This window comes from Thermobia domestica, chromosome 18 (genome assembly GCF_964235325.1).
Source record: "Thermobia domestica chromosome 18, izTheDome1.hap1.1, whole genome shotgun sequence".
Taxonomy (NCBI): domain Eukaryota; kingdom Metazoa; phylum Arthropoda; class Insecta; order Zygentoma; family Lepismatidae; genus Thermobia; species Thermobia domestica.
Genome location: NC_137471.1, coordinates 102011423 through 102032803, shown reverse-complemented (window position 1 = coordinate 102032803; position 21381 = coordinate 102011423). Strand labels below are relative to the sequence as shown.

General features: G+C 36.1%; 1 protein-coding gene across 27 annotated transcripts in view; it reads right to left on the bottom strand.

Annotated features, from left to right (window-relative positions):
- Nucleotides 1-21381, bottom strand: part of LOC145674949 (uncharacterized) — a 768948-nt gene that overhangs the window by 474452 nt on the left and 273115 nt on the right. For 3 of the 27 annotated variants that reach the window (XM_081745219.1, XM_081745226.1, XM_081745227.1), the window contains exon 5: nucleotides 2290-2639. The exons of 23 other annotated variants lie outside the window; for them this stretch is intronic. In XM_081745219.1, the coding sequence (XP_081601345.1) occupies nucleotides 2290-2639 (350 nt within the window). Of the gene's footprint in view, nucleotides 1-2289; nucleotides 2640-8631; nucleotides 11093-21381 lie in introns of those variants that run through there. One more of the 27 variants, XM_081745235.1, reaches the window with a different exon arrangement.

Here is a 21381-nt window from a genome sequence, read left to right as displayed (position 1 = left end):
TAGTATAAAAGCTACAGGAAAAAAAACGCAAACCAAGTTGTGCTATGTGGCCTCTAGAAAGCACGAATGCTGTCTCACCGAGTCAGTGCAGGGTGCGGGAGACGGAAGCAGGTGCGTCAGCGAAAGTAGTGAAAACGAGTGTTTTTTGGCAATGATACGAGTTTGAGTAGCACTTGTCATGGCATCGTGGTAGTAGCGCTCCACTAGTATACATAAATTATAGCTTCTGTAAGCTGTACAGAAATACACTGGTAGTGGAAAATAGTATCACCGGTCATCTTTCATATGCACTCACTTAGGTAAATGCTTCGCAGAAGGGGTCCAGAAGTAGGCAAAACATATAAAATTTACAGGAGAAATGGAAGATGCAAGTACTTATACCTAACACAACCTAACCAAATGAAATTAACTAACTTAAACTAACCTAATATTAATAGAAGTAAGGGCATTACTGCTGTATCGCCGGACCAATTTGAAATTCGAAAAAATAGACCAAAATATGCATTCGGTTATATGTGGTTGGATTCCATTAAGTTACGTTAGATTATGATATTAGGTGTGTAGTTTTACTATACGGAATCATAGTATAAGTAGGAGTAGGAGCAGGAGTAGCAGTAGGAGTAGGGGTAGAAGTACTAGTACTAGGAACGGATTAGAAACCCCGCAGGGGTTGGTTGGTTTCTGTTTTGAAATGAAATTGGTAAATTAAAGACTTGCCCAAATTTATGTGTATATTTTACCATCTATGGATTCGTATACTAAAACAGGTGTACCTCTCTGCGAAATAGTCCATCTACCTCCACATACAGTGCCGCTTACAACATAAAAAACAACCAGCAAATACAATCACTTTCTGAACTTTTTCCTTACCTGACCTTCACTCACTCTTCCTCATGAACTTAAATAAATTCTCCAATTGACCAAGTAAATTTCCTAAAATTGGTCCGGCGATACAGTTCCCCGAAGGAAGCGAAACTCGTATCACTTTTTGAAAATTATGCTGGACCCATATACTAATATAACCTAACATACCCTAACCTAACCGTAACTAACCTGAACCAATCTAAACTAAACTAATGTGGATAGAAACTACCGAAATTATAGCACTTAGAAAAATTAGCTGGATCCTTTCTGCTAAACATTGTCCCTCACCTATTTTATCCCTCGTTAAAACATTTATAATGATTTCACACTAGTAACCCTACAGTTGTAAACATAAAATTCTGGTGTATCACTTTCTATTTAATTCTGTTGCTTGCAGAAATTTGTTTCTTATAAATATGTCTTTTCATGGAAAGTATTGAATTGTACCTGTAAATCTTCTAAAATGTGGTGCGCCAAAAGTATACCAGCACCCTTCTGACTTTCATGCTTTATTTATTTATTTATTTTAGAGGTATTCAATTTAACAATATAGCGCCTGGTATTAATATGTCAGATGTGCAGTGTAATTAGCATAGTAATTCTTAGAACTATTTCACAGATAAACGTCATTCGGTCAGAAAGGAAAACTCTTCACGTGTATGGCACTAAACGGTAGATTTGTCGATATGTCGTAAGATTTTTCCTAAGATATTTCGTAGGATTGATCTCATAGTGTATAGCACGCCTAATATACGTTGTTTACATTGTTCATGTGTTGTTTACGTGTAAACGTAGACTATCAATTTGTACCCGTAGACGCACATTACTGTTCGCAACGCACTATTAATACACTGGCTACCATAAATAAACTTTACACTACTCCCTATTTTTTCACTGTTGGTAATTTTATCCTATAATAAAATTCCATCGGATTACCTACAGACGAACATGTTTATATTAAGAAATACTAGCATAGAATTCCTTAATATCAACAATTGACACACAATATGCTTCACTCGCTAATTTTGCAAATTAAGAAAATTAAATATCACTGTACGAGTAGAAAATAAACGTGTTCCAAGCATATTTTACTAATATCGTATGCATACAATGTAGACAATATACATATTCAGGCAGAAGCTCATGTGGTTCTGATAACACTTTAAGCTGTACGTTCACGTCGGCGCATATAACCTCGCTCATGAAAGGGTCGCTAAACTCCAATCCAATGAACCAATGTATGTATACAGTTTCACATTTTCGACATTGTTCTAAATATGTCTGCCCGACTTTTATGGACCTAGGATGGTATTAGCAGCTAGAAACAGTGTATTCGGTCATTCGTTATTGATGTACATCTATATTCTTTTTTCGTATACGATGCAATGACCTTTGAATGGAACGAAGAGAAGGAATATCCGTTACCGCATTATATCCTTTATTAAATAATGGTCCAAATTCTTCCCTATATATCTGACTTATTGGCTGATCTTCCTCTCTCGCACGCTTCTTAATTATGCATATCTTCTCTCTTACTTCCTCTGCAGCTTCATTAGGAGGCAGACAAGTATGTTCTGTCTTGCGGAGAATCTGATTTGTGGAGTTGGTTAGAAGCCTTCCTCGACACTTGAAAATTTTCTGCTTCAAGCAAACCCAAAGTATATTTCCGTTCTTGCAGTATCGACTGACTCGATATTGATATCCACGGTGACAAGCACAAGGTTTCTTCTTCGAAGTTTCATATACTCTAATAGTTTCCATATTAACAGATAGTGCTAGAAAACAAAAATAATAAAATCAAAACATATGAAAGGCAATAAAGGGCACATTATTGCACATTGCTTTATACTAATTGTAACAAAGAAAAAAGTATTTTTGTTGAGAAACTTTTCATTTATTAACTTTCAAACATATGTGATTTAAATAAACCGCATTAAGTATTAATCACATTATAATTACATACACTGGCTACATATATACATAGAATGCAGCGTAACTCAAAACTATGTACTCCATTATTTTTATTTCTTATTCTATACATACTGAACTTTTTCTGCGGAATATTTTTATTATCCAGAAGAATTCTTGAGAACCGGCCCAGCAGACAGCTTCCGTTCCCTCCTCGAGTGCTAGTAATGTTGCCAATTCATACGTTAAGAAAGTTACAACTGATGTTGCGTGACAGGCCTATTTCAACATCTACATTTAGTGCCACGATTACATCAACTACTATCATACAGCATTGTTCACATTCTGTTTTTGTTTCTATTACAAAATAGGTGTTTTGTATTACGTAGGATTTTTGGTCCCAGATGCTTTTTCCTGAAGGAGGCACACACCTCACATATGCTTCTCTGATGTGAGGGAGGAAATAATACTTTTAAGTAAATTCCACTGACCCTGTTTGTTTCTCCTTTATTTGTGCTTCAGTTTCAGCATTCGACGAACAATTAACGAAAAATTAGCAAAATCAATTTGTTCCTTACCAATGACAACGGTCAAACAAAGGCCTGCAATTGGAAGTACCGTTTCAGAACATTGTTCCAAACGAAATGCTTGTCACTACAAAGTGTATATTGAATAGTAATCAGCAAGCATGAGTTCCCGTTAGCCTAGAATTACCAAATAAACATTATCGAATGCAGGACATTCTTTCAGAAAGAGTCTTAAGTTTTCATAGAACACCAGGACCTTTTTTCTAAAATATGAAACTGCTTTTTTTCTACCTTATAATTGTTTTAAACAGGAAAAACCTTTTTTGAATCGCTGTTCAGGCTTTCTTCAGTTCTAAAACAGGATGATGACAATAATAAGGTTAGTTTTAACTAGCGTTGCTCACGAGGCGAGAAATTTCTCTATTATCTTGTCTTCAAGATGAGAAGTACATTTTAAAAATAGAGACGATGAGAAACACGATATAATTCTGGTCTCGTTTTTAAGAAGACAAGAAGCTTCTCGGGATTTGTGGGAGAAACTAGTGCAGCAAATGTATTATAACACACTCTTCGTGGACGCGGAAGTCTTGTTATAACTTCTAGATAAAATTAAGAAAAAAATGAAAGCATTGATTTTTATACATAAATTTACGAAACGAGACTAGCAAATTTCCAAAGCGAGACGAGAAAAGCTTTCCGAAAATCGAGACGAGACAACCTATTATCTCGTCTCGTGGAAAATATTAGTGATCGCGACTTGAGTATGCTATTCACGTCACATTGGAAAAAAATGAAATGAAATCTTTGAGTTTTACGTCCCACGGTTATGCCGGTTAGGCTAAAGGAGACGGTGATTATGAGAAATGAATGAAATGGTGGAATGAAGAAAGTGGGAGGAAACGGGAGAACCCCGAGAAAACCCACGCACGCGGTGTTTGTCCACCACAAAGTTCACTTGGCAGGGGCTGGAATCGAACCCGGGACCCCAAGCACCAGAGGTGAACGCTCTACCACTGAGCCACCGCGGCTCCCTCACGTCACATTGGTTTGTGTGTTCAGTTATGTCTCGTTTTGCATATAAAAATGAAAGCGAACACACACATCATTTTTCGAATAGTAAGATATCCGTACCAACTGAGCGCAGTATTATATGAAAACGAAAATAATCAATTGATAACAAATATGGACTATAATTACGTGCTTTTCAAAAAGGGTGTATCATAAAGACACACACACACACACACATATTTAGAAAATGGACGTTGAAATATGCAATAGATTTCTCCCTTATACAAAGCTAACACAATTTAAAACCTACTACAGCTTTATTTAAACAATCAAGTTCTCTTTTTATAGCAGAATGCTGAACATAGCTGCAGTACACGTGATATCAGGTTCAATCCAATGTGGAACACACGCCTTTGGAAAGAAGTGAGCAATGGTTCAGGTACAATTGTGATATTAGGTTCTCTAGTTTATATTTTCGTAGTTGATTGAACTAGTGATTGTTTCAACGCCTGACATGATTACTATCTCTCATGAAGCTACGAAATTTTCCTCGGTGAATATCTCCGACCGTGCTTAGCAACTGTTATCAGTATTTTGTCAGTACTATTTTCATTCCTCCCCCGAAGGAACGTGGTGTTATAATCCCTGAGCTAGTACTACTGCTGAAAGAAGGTGCCTGTGTACTCCCGCAAGCGTAGTGCGCTTGTCACGTGTTGGGCGAGCTGGATAGAGGATCTCAAGAAAGCTAGCGTACAATACATTTGTATCTCTTCCAATTGGCCACTACACTCACCTGAAAGAAACGTATGAGAGTCTTGCAATTAGTACTGGAGAAAATAAAGTATGAAGAACACGGTGGTTGGTATGTGGTCACTTGAAAGTGCTCTCTATGTTATTGGGACAACAAGCGGGTTATACTAAATATTCATGTTGCCTTTGCTTATGGGACAGTCGTTACATAGGAAGTCATTGTACCGACAAACAGTCGCCACAAAGAGACGCTCTTTAACCTGGAGTGGCAAATGTTGTGAGGAGGGCCTAATTCCTGCTAACAAAGTTCTGCTACCACCGCTTCACATCAAATTAGGTCTTGTAAAGTAATTCATCAAAGTTCTCCATAGAGATGGTGAATGTTTCAAGTATCTGTACTCCAAGTTTCCAGGTTTATGAGATGGAAAACTGAAGGAAAGCATTTTGGTTGGACCTGATACAAGGAAACTCATCGCCGACCCTCATTTCCTTGAAAGTATGAATGACACGGATAAAAAAAAAAAAAAAAAAAAAAAAAAAGAAAAAAAGAAAAAAGAAAAAATTGAATTGCTTTCGTAGAAGTGGAAAAGTTCTTGGGCAATCTGAACGTGCCAAGTTACAGGGAAATTGTCTAAAATACAACGTACGTTGGCAGCACTCAGAGCTCTTAATTGTTCCATAAGCTCAAAGATCCATTTCTTATTTCCCCGGAAACTTGGTAAGCACAGAACAAGGGGAGCGGTTCCATCAGAATTTAAGAGTAATCGAAAGATATCAAGGCAAATGGAGTGTTAACATGGTGGGTGGGCTTTTGTTGGATGATTGTCAAGGACATTCCAGTAACATCCTAAAAACAGAAATGTACCAGAAGAAGTATACAAGGCAAAACCAAGCGCTCCCATAAGCATCAATGACAGGTAAGCTTTATTCCAATTTCATAAATGTCTTGTAGTTATTAATATAATTTTTTCGCTATGATCGGTATTGGAATGATTTTGGGTATAATATTTTATTATGCATATAATGGTTTGGGTAATATTTTGTTCGGTTTGGGTACAAAACCTCGCGGACCAAAACCTCGCCTCCCAAAACCTCGCGGCCCAAAATCTCGCCGGGCCGAAACCTCGCCTGGCCAAAACCTCGCGGGCCAAAACCTCGTCTTCCAAAACCTCGCGCCCCAAAATATCGCCATACCCTAAATCTCGCCTGACCAAAATGTAAATGTTCCAACAGATGATAAGGATGACGGTATAAAAGACGCTGTTTCAGAAGAAGTATCACGGGTATTTGACCAAGTCCCGCGATACCATATGAAAATTATATTTCTGTATTAGAGGTTTTCAATGTGAAGGTAGGGCGACAGGATGTTTTTAAACTGATTATAGGGAAAGAAAGTCTGCATAAGGAAAGTAATGACAATTAACGGGGTTAGTTTAGTGAACTTGGGACATCCAAAAACTTAAATTTTTAACAAAAATTTAATAATATTTATGAAAGTATGAATAATATATCAGTTTTTACGACGTCCCTTGATTATGTCCTGTAATTTAAAGGAGACGTAGATGACCAGGATGAAGGAAATGATCGTATAAAGAAAATGGGAGGAAACTGGAATAATCCGAGAAAGCCCGCGCACACGATGTTTTGTATCTTCTCCTTCTTCTTATTATTATATTATTATTATTATTATTATTTGTAATGTGGAATTGCATATTAAGAAACTCGTTGGGTAAATTTTAAAGAAAAGTTTCATTCGCGGCGAGGTTTTGGCCACGCGATGTTTTGGGTGGCGAGGTTTTGGCCCGGCGAGATTTTGGGCGGCGAGGTTTTGGCCCGGCGAGATTTTGTCCCGCGAGGTTTTGGCCACGCGAGGATTTGGACGGCGAAGTTTTGGCCCGGCGAGATTATGTCTCGCGAGGTTTTGGGCTGCGAGGTTTTGGCCCGGCGAGATTTTGTCCCGCGAGGTTTTGGCCGGCGAGATTTTGGGCGGCGATGTTTCGGCCGCGAGATTTTGTCCGTATCCCATTTTGTTCACATGCAAGTACAGCGCAGAGTTGCCAACAAAAAATAAATAAATATTCTTTTCGAACAAAGTTTTTTTTTTTTTTTTTTGTATTTTCTCGGTACCTGATTTCCCTCCTGGTATTGGGTACCAGAATGATTGCAATATTGTATGAAATCATGATGTTAGAGGAATAAGTTAATATAGAATTTCATTCTCTGCTGCAATTACGGAGGGTATAAAAAAATTCTAAATTAATAGGATGAACTGGGGAAAATTTTAGGAGGAAATAGGTACAAAATATAATACTTTCTCTTACTTTAGTTTTATCCGATCCTAACCAAATTTGCAGATTGTTACCAGTATTTAAAAGTTATTTTTCGAATATAAATTATATTTTTACAACGCAGGATTGCTAACCCACAAAAATATTTTTAAAAAATAACAAAAGGACACTTTTCCTCAGTTTTCAGTCCATAATTTTCCATCGGTACATCTGACACAGTATTCGTACATTTTCTAAAAGGTGTGGTCTTGGACGATTAAAAACAGGTATGACTCATTCCTCTACGATAATCAGGGGCGGGGCAATATGTCCCTAAATAAAAACTTACACAAAACCCGAAAAAAATTGACGAATTTTTAAGGGAATTATTCATTTGCCTGAAAACCTGACGTGATGCAGGGCAATGGAGGTCAGTTTCGGCTTCAGCATGTCGCAAGTGTCCCAGAAAAAAATTGTCATGAAGCGTATCGTCTACAGCTGATGCAAGCCCTGAAACCATAAAAGGGGATAACTTAGGTCAAAACCAAACACGTGGTCGTACTAATTTTCGACAATTTTTTTACCCTGAAAGGGAACGAGGTGGACCATCCAAATTTATCATGATACATATTGAGGTCCTGTACTATAATACCCAATGCTTAAATTGGAGAATTTCCAAAATTGAAGGGGTGGGCCAAGGTACCCCTCCCAAAAATTTAAAGGGGTGCATCAATATACCCTTGTCTTATGATACGGAATGGACCCGTGTATACTCCCATATAACCATATAAGGTCCTCAACAAAGGGAATAAATTAGGTCAAAAAACCCCGAAATTTGACTTTTCGGCAATTTTTTACCCATGAAAGGGAACTAGATAGACTCTCAATACTAATAGTGATACATACCATGATCCTAGGCTACCATACCAAATTTATAGATTTGGTAATTTCCAAAATTTAAGGGGGTGGTCCTAGGTACCCCTGCCAAGCGGTGGTCCTAAGTACCCCTAGGTCATTGACCTGGGTGCCCGGGCGCCAAAAATGAGACCAAGTCAGGCCATTACCACTTTAGGCATCTGGCTCGCACCATATAATAAGTCAATATTGATGACAAAAGTGACAAAGAAAGGGAGGGAAAAATAGGGGCTCTGGTTTAAGGTCCAAAAGGTGCAGAAATGACGGTATTGCTCTGCTCTACTTAAGGTTCCGTGAATTCTTTATTGAAAAAGGAAAAGAAACTACTTGAAATGCTCATCAATTTACAAGAACTTTTAAGAGTACAATAAATCATTTTGGGAAAGTGTTAAAAAAAAAAAAAAAAAAGGCTAGGATGAAAGAATAAAAAGAAAAACTACGAATCTTACATGTACACCAGAAAGTAAGAGCTTTAGAACTAAAGAAATGACAAAGGGAAGTGTAACTGAATTCATAAGATGAACATTTTGGTAATTCTAATGTATGACTGCCATTGATTTCCTCAAACCACATCGTGAAGGAACGTATATTTAAACCATATAAACCAACCTGCACATATTGACCAGACTAATGGAAAAACACCCAAAGTAAAACTTACCAGATTGATATAGTGCTGGACCACCATCTACCTGCCTTCAAAACAACTCTGATGAGACGTGGAATAGAAATGAAATGAAATCTGCAAGTTTTTACGTCCCACGGTTATGCCGGTTAGGCTAAAGGAGACGGTGATGATGAGAGATGAGTGAAATGGTGGAATCTTGAAAGTGGGAGGAAACGGGAGAACCCCGAGAAAACCCACGAGCACGGTGTTTGTCCACCACAAAGTCCACACGGCGCGAGCTGGGATCGAACCCAAGATCCCAAGCACCGGAGGTGAACGCTCTACCACTGAGCCACCGATGTTCCTTAAACCATGCTGCAATAGCTCCAGCTGTGTGAATGGGTGCATTATCATCTTGGAATATGCCTCCATTGCCAAGAAACATCTGGACCATAGGATGCACATGGTTCTCTCAAATGGCTACAATCTCGGGGAGTGACGCGATCGGTACGCGTCAGCACACGATCTACTGAAAACCAGAATACTGCGGCCTGTAGTATCATAGAAACGAGATCATGCTTTACGATTAGGCAGACAGTGTAGATCATACACTTTTTTTTGGGGGGGGGGGGAGGGACGACGGCTTGTAGTTTAAAACAAACGATCGTATTATACATTTCCAGTTATTAGTGGTCCATGCTGTATGCCAGCGCCATTGGCGTCGTGCTAAAGCGTTAAAGTCATTCGTCAGAAATTTCACCTGCGTAACCCGACCACGTGTGTACATGTCATGTAACTCGCGCCGGGCTGTGATTGTTGACATAGGCTGTAGAAATTACTGTTTGAACCGCAGTCGCACGAAGGTTTAAGTGACAATTCACTTTAATGTTCGGCAGGACCTGCCACTGAGAATTTACATCCGACCATTGTTCACCGATGTGGTTGTGCCGTGAGTACGTCGTCATCACCTTCGACAGTCCCTCGCCCTGTTGGACATCGACATGTTCAACACTCCTGCCACTTTCGTCATGCTCCCACCACATAATCGAGCGTCAAAAATATGTACTCTCTGGACATCAGAGAAGTCGCGCATTTTACAATATCACTGTCTGATCAGTTCACTGCACCCTCTCATTTTTCTGGTCCTTGCGTAGTACGAAATATGCTCTAACACATCAAGAGCTCGGTGCTGGTGTCGTAGTCTGACCGCTGTCAATCCAGACATCCATTTGTTTTCATTCCAGGCTATGTTCCCATTTCAATTAGAATCACAGGTGTTTCCATTAAATTGATAATAGTCTGTATATAGTGATTTTATCAATGCTTGAGACAAGAAAGTGTCATTAGCGTAGTCATAAAAGATATACTATATGCTACAGGGAGAAAAGAATATTGCATTGATGTACAACCATAAACTGGATAATTCTTGCTTCAAAATTAAACAGGTCTGCTCTGCAATGTATAATAAATTATACGAACTTACTAAATTTGACCAACAAAAAGTTTTGTAACGTAACAAAAGGTTAATATTTAAGTTTATTACATAAATTACATAAAGAGGCTTGATTATATTATTACCATTATTATTAGTGATAAAACAATATTATTAGTGACTATTTCCACCTTAGGCTTGTTACAATTTTATTTAGACAAAAAAAAAAAAAATTACAAAATTTCGAATTTTCCATATGAAGAATTTACACTTGGTTTCAAGTCAAAATGAACTACACAATAAATAAATGAGTTGCATGCACACTAGATAATACCGTATTTACAACGTATTCTCACTTTCAATTACTGCAATTATACATTACTACTTTCAATGTACGAATGAAAGAGTAGAGAATACTAAAATATGGTAGTATCCATATATAAGGTTATCAATAAACTGTCCATTCAAATCAAATAGTTAAACAATTATAAAGGTAATTTGTGTGTTCGTGCGATGTGAAGGCTTAAATTGTACTTTTGTTTGCTTTTCAGAGGACAATAAGGACACTGAAATCGCCCTTCCTGACCACATTCATATCGCTCATGCCTTCGTAATGAATCTTTCCACCTGTACACTTTGCCACATCGACCACAAGTAAAAGAATTTTGAAATTCAGCTTCGTTTCTTATGTATCTTACTTTATCTCTGAGTATTGTATCGCAAGACACATTAAGCTGCCAGCTATCATTACTAACTTCTTGTAGTTCTGGTTCAGAGGCTGCTCCCCATGGCATTCTCTCTCTCAGGCTGAGACCGTCTGGAATGACACAGAAGCCTCAGTTAATTGTCTCTACGTTTCTGGCGATAATATCTTCCAACTGCATTTCCCTTATAACTTTATTTACATAGAGAGACAACTATTTGATAAGTACTTCTTTTTAGGTTAAGTTGTTAATATTAGCAAGTTTTAGACTACATAGCCATACCTTCATTTTTAACTTTTGCTGTTACATGTTAAGACGACAATGACAGTAACAAAAGATAGATCCACCACATTTCATCGTTTATGAGAAACACAATAATACACAAATTTGTCTTAAATCTACACAAAACTCTTAGTGTAATCTCCAGGAAACCTTAAACTTTTTAAAAACAAGCCGACTTGTTAGTAAATGCATATTGAGAATGAAACCGTGTATTACTGAAAATCAAAACGTTCAGTTTTGCACGTGCATAGTCTTTGGTCGATTTCTTATGATAATAAATCTAACTGAATTTACTCGAAAATTATTGAATTGATGAAATTGATTACGGTAATATGTGTAAAATCAACAAAATTTAAAAATACAACTATAAAACTTCATTCGTTTTTAGTAGTGTTATTTTCCTTTACGCTCTTATGTAACAGCGAGGTAACGAACGACAGGGTATACTATTAACGTAAAATCAATATTCTGATTTTTCTCCTAAGTTTTGTACTCCCGCAAGGTTTAAATCTGCGAGCGAACGAACCGACCATGCCATTCCAGATATGAGGCTGCTGAGATTACTTTATATCTACTTAAATTGAAATTACTACGTTTTTGTATTAGCACATATAATTTATGAAAACAAGTCGAAAGATTCTCTCTTGATTTATTACTCGTTTACCTGCACATACAGCTTCCATACAAATTATTTGTAAGCAATTAACACATGTACTTAATATGAACTTTAAAACAGGTCGTGAGAATTCGGAAATCACAGAATTACGCAAGATACTCATAATTGGTTCGCACGAAAAAGTTAAAATATCGGACTGAATATCAATTACATACGCCTGCAGGCAAACAGATCACCTAAAAATCTCGTAATTAGACCAGTAATTTTATGTGCAGTGGCATATTAATATTAGTATAATTACGCGACGTTTATGATTTTTCCATTAGTTTCTATTTAGAGGCCCCAATTCTAACACTACTTTATTTGTTTACTATTTAAAAATTTCAAGGTAGGTTTATATGAGGTAAATTTACACTGGGATCATAAAAACAATAATAACGAAGAGGGACGGGAAAATCGGTATTGGTTTATATACTATTCCGGTTCCCTTGTGAAACAGTGAATCAGATAAAAGCCACTTGTCAGGACAGCCGGCCACCACATTCAAACGTGGAACTCAGACTTAATAAGTACGAACACTTTCAATAAGCCTACCGCCTAGCAGTAGCGTAGCCAGGATGTGTGTCTGGGAAGGGGGAGGGGGGAAGTGCTGTTATAGAAAAATTACATACTTACATATAGAAAAATTACAAACAAAAAAATATATAAAAATACAAACATCAAAGTACCAAAATACATTGTCGAACCTCTTTAAGGGGGCGCCTCTGCCCCCCTTCCCTACGCCACTGCAGCCTAGTATACTGAGAAATTTTCGCATTTAGACGTTGACTAACACTTCAAATTCAAAAACTTTGAACATATATAATACATTTTCCTATTAATAAAGCGAGAAGTCATCCTTTTTGAACCATACAATTGAGCAATGCCCACAATCCTTTCCGCCAAACCAAATTCCTTTCGAAAATTCATCCCTCACATTATCAAGGAAATATTATTTGTTGTACTTCAACAAGAACATATATAAGATGGCGCCTCTCACATTTGTGTTCATCAACCTCTAGGATGGTTTGAATATAGCCGAAATGTGTATTGATCTAAAAATTGCATTCTTTCAATACTTCTCCTTCCTTTTCAAGCCTAGCATTTATTTAAGTATCCGTCGACTGTATGTCCATATCGACCTCTTACGATTATCAATTGATATGGGAGAATATTCATTATGACATGACTGGTTAGTGAAGCAACAGTATTTATTGCACAACATTAGCACACAGAGTTCTGAGTTAAATAGGAAGAAATTATAAAACTTACTCAAGAAAATTAGTTAATCTGTTCAGTTTGAAACAAACTTACAGCTTCTTCAGTAATAGAGCTTGTAAAAGTCTTTTAATATATCTTTCATCTGCATATCTTTAAATTGATATATCGTATTAATTCGTAACATACTTCACGCAGATTCTATTGCATATTATGTTTGCAAACAAATAAATGTTATTCAAAATATTCCAAATTTAGTAGCGTTATTTTAAACTTTCATAATCGGCACGAAGTTAACTATCCTGGCTGGAGATAGAACCTTTTAAATGGAAACTGTCCACACTTTAGCTTCAAACAGTTTACCCCAAACGTGACAAACCAAATGTAATGAGGAAATAAACTTGACACACAAGATACCACTCATTCATCTCTCTTAAGGCTGAGAAGCATTAATTCAGTCAAATTATTCACTATTATAACAAGTAAATCCTCAATGCTCTAATAAACTTGAAATTTTAACTTATACAACAGACCGAAAGTATTTTAATTTTGTGACGCGTGATAATTTTTTTTATCCGAATTCGGAATATATACTATGGACTTTTGTAGTTTTTAATTTTTTCATGTCATTTTAAGGGGAAAAATGTGGAAAACAAAAATACTAAAAGCGCAATAACTGTTTTCTTGAATATACATATTCGGAATCTGCTGCAAAAAGAATCACATTCCATTTTGGACATTTCCAGATGTTTCGGACTGACAGTTCAGAACACATAATGCACTTCCAATTAATATCTTCGCTGAGATAAAAGCTCCACGATGCTGTAACTTTGCATTTCAAGACTTTCATTTTGACTAGATACAATTTCTACAATGACAGTGCTCAAATAGAAATTAATTATTGAAGTTACTGTTCCGGACTGACAGTTTTGAAACCTTGGTTTCAATATGAAAAAACTCATCATTTTAATTCTCTGAAAGTACTGATAATCAGCTAGTGTCCCATATCACAAATTATAGTAGACAAGTGTAGTATTACATTGTATTGTATTCTTTTATTGTATGAACGTAATTTATAATAACTGGAGATATTAAATTTATAAGCCATGTTCCGGACTGAGTCTTATGAAATAAAAACTAGAAACTAGAATACTAACAATACGAGAGTAATAAGCAATTGTATCGTGCACAAAGTGACACATATATGCACTTAAAATATGTGCGCGTAAGCAAGTATTACGCTTACAAAACTGGCTACAAAAGCTTTACATTTAACACTTTACACTGTAGGACGATATTGACTAATTCTTACAATCCTCTTTTCAACAGGTTATACTTTTTCTGTACAGTTTCTAGTTCCTCCACTTTAAATGGGCCAGTACCAGTTAATTGTAATAGACCATAAAACACAAACTGCCGAGCTACTTTTTTTTAAAAAACCAACGAAAACTCTGTCCTATTTGTACCAAGAATTTAATTATAACAACACTGTCATCTTTGCTGCAATGGAGAGCTCTGGCGATGTACAACTTTTGAGCGTAAAACACGGCGTACTAAAGATGTTCTTGAAGCGATACTTCCTCAAATGTTGCTGAAGTGTCTTGTGGCGTTGGCAATATCCTATTGCCCTGAACGAGTGGTTCCCATGCAGTCTTGGAATGGCCACCGCATCTTTTCAAAACTCAAGATCTTTCTCAGCTTCAATTTCACCTACTGGCACTTCAAAAACATTGATATGCTTCACCCTGTTTTCAACTTGTTTCAAGAAATCATTTGCAATTCTAATAATTTCCACTTAACATCGCCCTTTTTGCAATCCCCTTTACATTCTTTCCTATACCGTCTACAATTCCTTTCCCATCGGAGGTAGCAAAGAAGTTCCATTTCACGACATCAAATGTTTCAGCCATTCTTGTTACGTGTATCCGCCAACATGAACTTCTGTTTAAACTGGCTAGATGTGACGTCAGAGATTTTCAAAGTTGATTTTTGAAGTATTTTTCACTGCATATTTTTCGTGTTCCAAAGAATCCGAAACAAAAGCAAAATTCATTTGCTATCGCTCACTATCATCCAGAAACCACGACATAGCCCTAAAGACTGACACTTGTTTGTTAACCCAGTGAGTTGACTGGGTTTCATTCTGCCCTTTACAGGTGAAATTTTCAGCAAAATCCATCTGTAAAACAACGGTTCCACGAGGAGGAATGTCTGCTTTGCTGTTAGCAAAATATATTACTGGTTGAAGTTTTATGAAAATATGGCTTAAAAAATCAGCAACATCACCAGTCAGTACATCCAGCAGATTTTGGATTCTGTCATTGCGCCTTTCCTTCATTGTTGCTGGTGTTTTTTCCCACAGATCCCACCCACAAAGCTGCCCTGCTTCGACAAATTCAAAGAGGTTTTGAGGACAATCTGGACAGTTTCCAAGCACACATATTTCAATGTTTCGGGAGCATACAATCCTGTCAATGAATTCACCAAAGTGAGAAGATGGAATCACTTTTTCCATGCAAGAACCTGTAGACGTAGACGAATGTTCTCATGGATACGACAAACACAAACATTATGAGGAATGTCCCTTTGAAGAAACACATGTTTTGGTTTAAGTTCAATGAATATTGAAGCAGATATGACATCTTACATACTTTTCCTTGAACAATGTATATGCTGCTAAAAAGGTCATAAGTACTAATAATATAAAACTCAAACAAACAAATCAAACAAAACTCAAAATATAAATAAAAAGCTCTGAAGTACAAGCTAGATGTTTGCCCGGTAGAATTTCTGAGACTAGAGAGCAAAAATAAGTTCAGACAGGGAAAAAAAATCTGAGAGTCCGAAACACACGCTTGGTCAGTCCTAGACACAGTTTAATGTCAGTGCGGAACAAAGTTTACTCGGTTATTGGAGAAGCTACAGTAAAGTTCTATGGCTAATTTGAACGACTGTTTAAAGGAGACAGAAAATATGAAATACTTATAAATTCACAAACATAGAGGCAAGCTACGTAACATTAAAAATGCAAAACGTTCCAGATTGACACAAATATCATCATCATCATAGGTATTCTGCTCTTACTGGCAGGTCACTTGCAGCAGCTGAGAAGTTTCCATGCTCCACGGTCCTCCACTAACCTCTTCATCTTTACGTATGATCTTTCTGTTTTTATATCATCCATTAATTGTAGTCTCTTTCGCCCCCTTCCTCTCTTTCCTACCTAGGACGTCCCTCATGATACAATTTCTTCTTAGGCAAGGTCCCAACCGGTTTCTCTTCCTCTTCATAACAATATCTAAAAGTGTTATTTTCTCCCCCACCATTTCTCACACACTCACATTCGTTTACCGCTCGACCCAACTAATTCGTTCCATTCTTCTTCACACCCACATTTTGAGGGCTTCCAGTCGTTTTTCAAAACTTTTATGTAATGTCCACGTTTCCGCCCCATACAGTACAACATTCCACAGGAAGCATTTTATGAGCTTTTTTCTCAACTCTCTATTCAAGGTATCACAAAACAGACTTTTCTTCCTCCTAAAGGCTTCTTTCGCCATTCCTATCCTCGCTTTTATTTCACGTTCGCACTTCATGTCATTACTAAGAATACTAACCAGATATCGAAAACTGTTCACTGGTTCTATTTTCTCCCTTCTCACTTTTATATTTGATACAGACCTCTTCGTTCCAATCTCCATGGCTTTTGTCTTTCTACCATGCATTTTCATCAAATATTCTTCAAAGCCCATCCTCAGGTTTTCTATCATTTCATTGATTTCCTTTTCAGATTCTGCAACAAGCGCCATATCGTCTGCAAATCTTATGCATCTTATCATTCTACCTCCTACCGAAATGCCGTCATCATCATGTGAACTCTTTTTCACTATCTCTTCCAGATATATATTAAATAGTGTTTGCGAGAGGCAGCATCCTTGTCAAACTCCCCTTTCAACTGCACTCTCTTCCGTCAGTTCTTCCCCTATCCTAACACTTACTTGTTGGTTCATATATAAGTTTCTTATGAGTCTTCGATCTTTCCACTCCAACCCTATCTTCGTTAGAACTCCCAACAACAATTCCCAATTCACGCAGTAAAAAGCCTTTTCTAGATCAATAAATACAATATACACCTCTTTTCCTTTTTCTATAAATCTTTCACCGATCGCCCTTAATAATCCAATAGCATCTCTTGTGCCCTTACCTCTTCTGAACCCGAACTGCTCCTCCTCTTCTTCATTTGTTCTTCCATATAACCTTCTGTTCAATATTCGGAATAGAATGTTAGCTGCATGAGATATGAGACTAATAGTTCTATAACACTCACATCTGTTTGGGTTCGATTTCTTAGCCATCGGTATCATGATAGTCTTCAGGAAGTCTTTTGTCTATTCTCCTGTTTCATGTACTGTATTTCATTGCATAGTCGGAACAATTATTTCTTTTCCTTGTCTCCCATATTTTTAATGAATTCGATTGGTATATTATCTATTCCGGTTGCCAATACACAAATGTAAATAGTACTTATTTAATTTGGAAGATAATTATATTAAATACACTATATTCATTTTACTACTTGATTTATGAAGTACTAAACACAGTGCATCAGTGAAATACATTTTGGTCAAAACCTTGCTGTTGATCCCTCTATATATCGGTTTATAACTCAGTATACAGTTTGCTTGTTTTAGTCATTTGGATAATCTATTATTTAATTAGCATTATTTGACAGTGAAATATAAATTGTATTTAATTAATCTGTTTTGATCTGGATTCTATATGAAATTATCTTTTAAATGATGTATTGCACTTGTGCATGCTTGCAGTTTCATTTTTTTCATAAAAGTCGACCTTTGTCTGGAAATGTCCTTTTAAAAATTCAACGTCTGGTATGAGTAGGCAACTTCCGATCTGTTGCACAAGTTACAATTTCGAAATTTAACATACCTTTTTTTTTTTATTACGATACTTACTGTTTTGAAAGAGAAACAAAAAATAACGTTCCTCAACTTTAAAACGGACGAACTAGTGCTATCCCTACATACTAAACTTATTTTCCTATTATATTTGGCTGTTATTTTTAGGGCAAATTTAGAACATAATAATGGAATAAAGTGTTTAATTTTGTTATAGAATGCCTTTTACATATTTTTTTGTTCTGTACACAGTTTAATTGAATAAAAACTAAAAATATTTACTTTTAAAAATGTTACAAATGCTAAAACAACATATTCTCAAAATCCTAACACCCTTCTCAGAAACTTTACTTGTAGTTATAATATTAATAAATAGGAATACAGTAGATTTTGTTGCTGTAGCAAAAATGTAGAGGTTACCAAAATAATAGATATACCTGAGAAAAGTGCAACTTACCAGATTAATACGATGTTGGACCACTTCTTGCCTTCAAAAGAGCTCTGATGCGACGTGGAAAAAAATCATAATGTAGTACAGTAAAATTAGCTCCAAATTGGGTTAAAGGTGGAAATTTGGAATACAAGCTGAAAATTTCACCATCAATCCTACTATATCTATATATGAACATATTAAAAGTCCCAAGGAATTCCATCTGAGGAAACAGATCTGACGTCATCAATATGGCCGACAATCGAACTCGTCTCTCAAATTTCAAACTATTATAACTATAGGTCATTTTACAATAAGAACTTCATTTTTGCGCCATTTATGAGAGAACACATTGGAAAATGTTTTCTAGGCTAAAGTGTTTTTATTTGTTACCGCTATTTTAAAATATGGCGCCATGAAGTACAAAAAATGGAATATTCTTAATGCTGTTTTTGATATTTAAGTTCAAATATCTTCGTAACCGCTACAAATACCAAAAAACAACCTGAAAGAATCATTACTGTGTACTTCAAGAGCTTTCCAATGAGCTATGTATCATTTATGTATCTTTAAAAAATAACGTAAACAACAGATTTTATGTAATGGAAGATATAGTGCATAATTTTCAGTGACATCAATAATAGTGATAGCATCAGATTTAATAATTTAAAAATTTCGAGGAAATTGCAGTAATATTCTGAACAGATTCCATAATATCTTTAGTTATGACAAGATTTTCTGGTTACACTTTGGGATACATTACTTTTAACAGAGTAGTAAAGGCCTCTACCTTCCGCTCAGTGGCGGCGGTTGGACGTTAAAAGTGAGGGGGAAAGACACGATCTGAATATTTGTATATAAGTGTTAGTTTTCATGGTTGTTTCTAACATTTTGTTTGACGAAAGGTTGTATAACTAATAGGATACTATATTTTCAGTTAAAATACCGTATATCGTATATAATAGTTTATTAAGTAAATTGAGAAGAACAACGCAAGTAGATACTAGCCCTTTGTACTCTTAAACAACGAAAGTGTAAGAAGAGATTTGATTCCTTGCTCATGAACATCTTAAAATTTTGTCTGGAAAATTGTGTGATCAGATTATTTAATAAATTTGCAAAACAAATAAATAGAAAGGATAATATTAATCATAGTAATGAATAATGATGCTTGTTTTGCAAAAGTTATGTTGAAACTGAGGATTAATGAAAAACTTAATATTTAATTCCACACATGCTATTAAAAGTATGTTATTACTCTTAGAAAATGAAAGGCAGTAAATACTACAAGCATAAGCTACGACATTTAAAGAAATATTTTTTGGTTTTGCAACTTCTTGAAATATGTTCGTTGCCATTAGTTGCAGTTTTCACTTTCTTGGAGCACATCAAAACACAACAATACTTAGAATCAATCCACACTTCAGTTATACAAAATAAACTTGAAACCTAGAATTATGTTCAATTTACTAAATTTTATTGTATATACACTCGTACATCCTTAAACACAACACTTCACTCGTATATTACACTACAAAACAATGGAAAAGGTAGAAGTTGTTTCTTATCACGCTCTTTTTAATCGATATTCCTTACTTTAGAAAAAAGAAAAGACATTTTAGGAACTGTCAATTTTTGTGCAATTAAAGAATAACTTGTCAAATAGGCCCTACTCTTTTGCATAATGTTCTTTCGATTAGCTTCAAAGCGGCTCACTAACATATCGAGCCCTTGTAAGAAGAAATGAAAGTATGCTGAAATTGTGCTCCAATAGGTTATTTTTTGGGGTTATTTTCTGTGGCGATTAAAACGCAATTACTGTAGCTTTCTTTACTCCACGGGAAGACAACCAATACGTATTCACGCAACAGCAAATATTATATGGCAGCATTTTTTCCTATTAATCAGTAACACATACAAAATCGTTACATTTCCAAATGAAACTATATAGATTAATTGGTTACTTCAAAAAACTGCGGGGGCAATTGCCCCCTTTGCTCCCCCTAATCGCCGCCCATGCTTCCGCTAACTACGTATAATTTAACATGCACGCATAAATAAAGATATTATATTACACTATCTTGGAATAAATAATGTGATATTAATCTAGGAGCTATAGAAACTATAATGAATGAAAATGGACTCGAGGAACTTCGGTGTTCAGTATATGCAAATAATACAGTTTCTCATATTAAAATAGCTCTTGCCTTTTCCCGTACTCTTCGTACTTTTATTAATAACATATAATTTAATTATTTCAGTTTTATGTTGTGCTATGAAAGATAAATCATCAAAGTGAGCAATGAATCAGATACTCGAACTGGTGGCTAAGTGGTAAAGCGCCTACTTCTGGTGCGATCTCAAGATTACTGGTGGATTCATCCACGGGAGAAGAATTGCAAAATGGTCCTAGCAAAATGAGTGTAGTCAACCCCATTGACTGCCAACGTTATACACGCAATGGGGAAATTTGCAGGTTTTCCTTTGTTTTCGTCATAAGTCCAAATTAAAGATATGAAAGATATTGAAGCATTTGTTGGTTGGCTTTGGTTACACAACCTTTTCCAAAGGGATACCGTGCTCCCGGCATCTCTAACTACTGGTATCATAGTAAGTGAGAAAGCAAATTGTGACAATGTCTTGAAGAAGGGAAAAGATCTGTTGCTTTAATGAAAAGAAAACCTTACAGTGACGTACGTTTATCATGGAAAAATGAAAGTGTCACACGTTGTTGCAAAGAATGGTTATTGGATAAAGGCTAAAAACAGTTAACTCAAACCTGCTATTCCATCGCATGATTTGCATTGACAGAAGCAATGAAGAACTTGTAAACTATTTAAGATACGAGTTGTAAACTCTTTCACCTGCTTTATTTGATAAACATATATTGAGGAAAGGAAA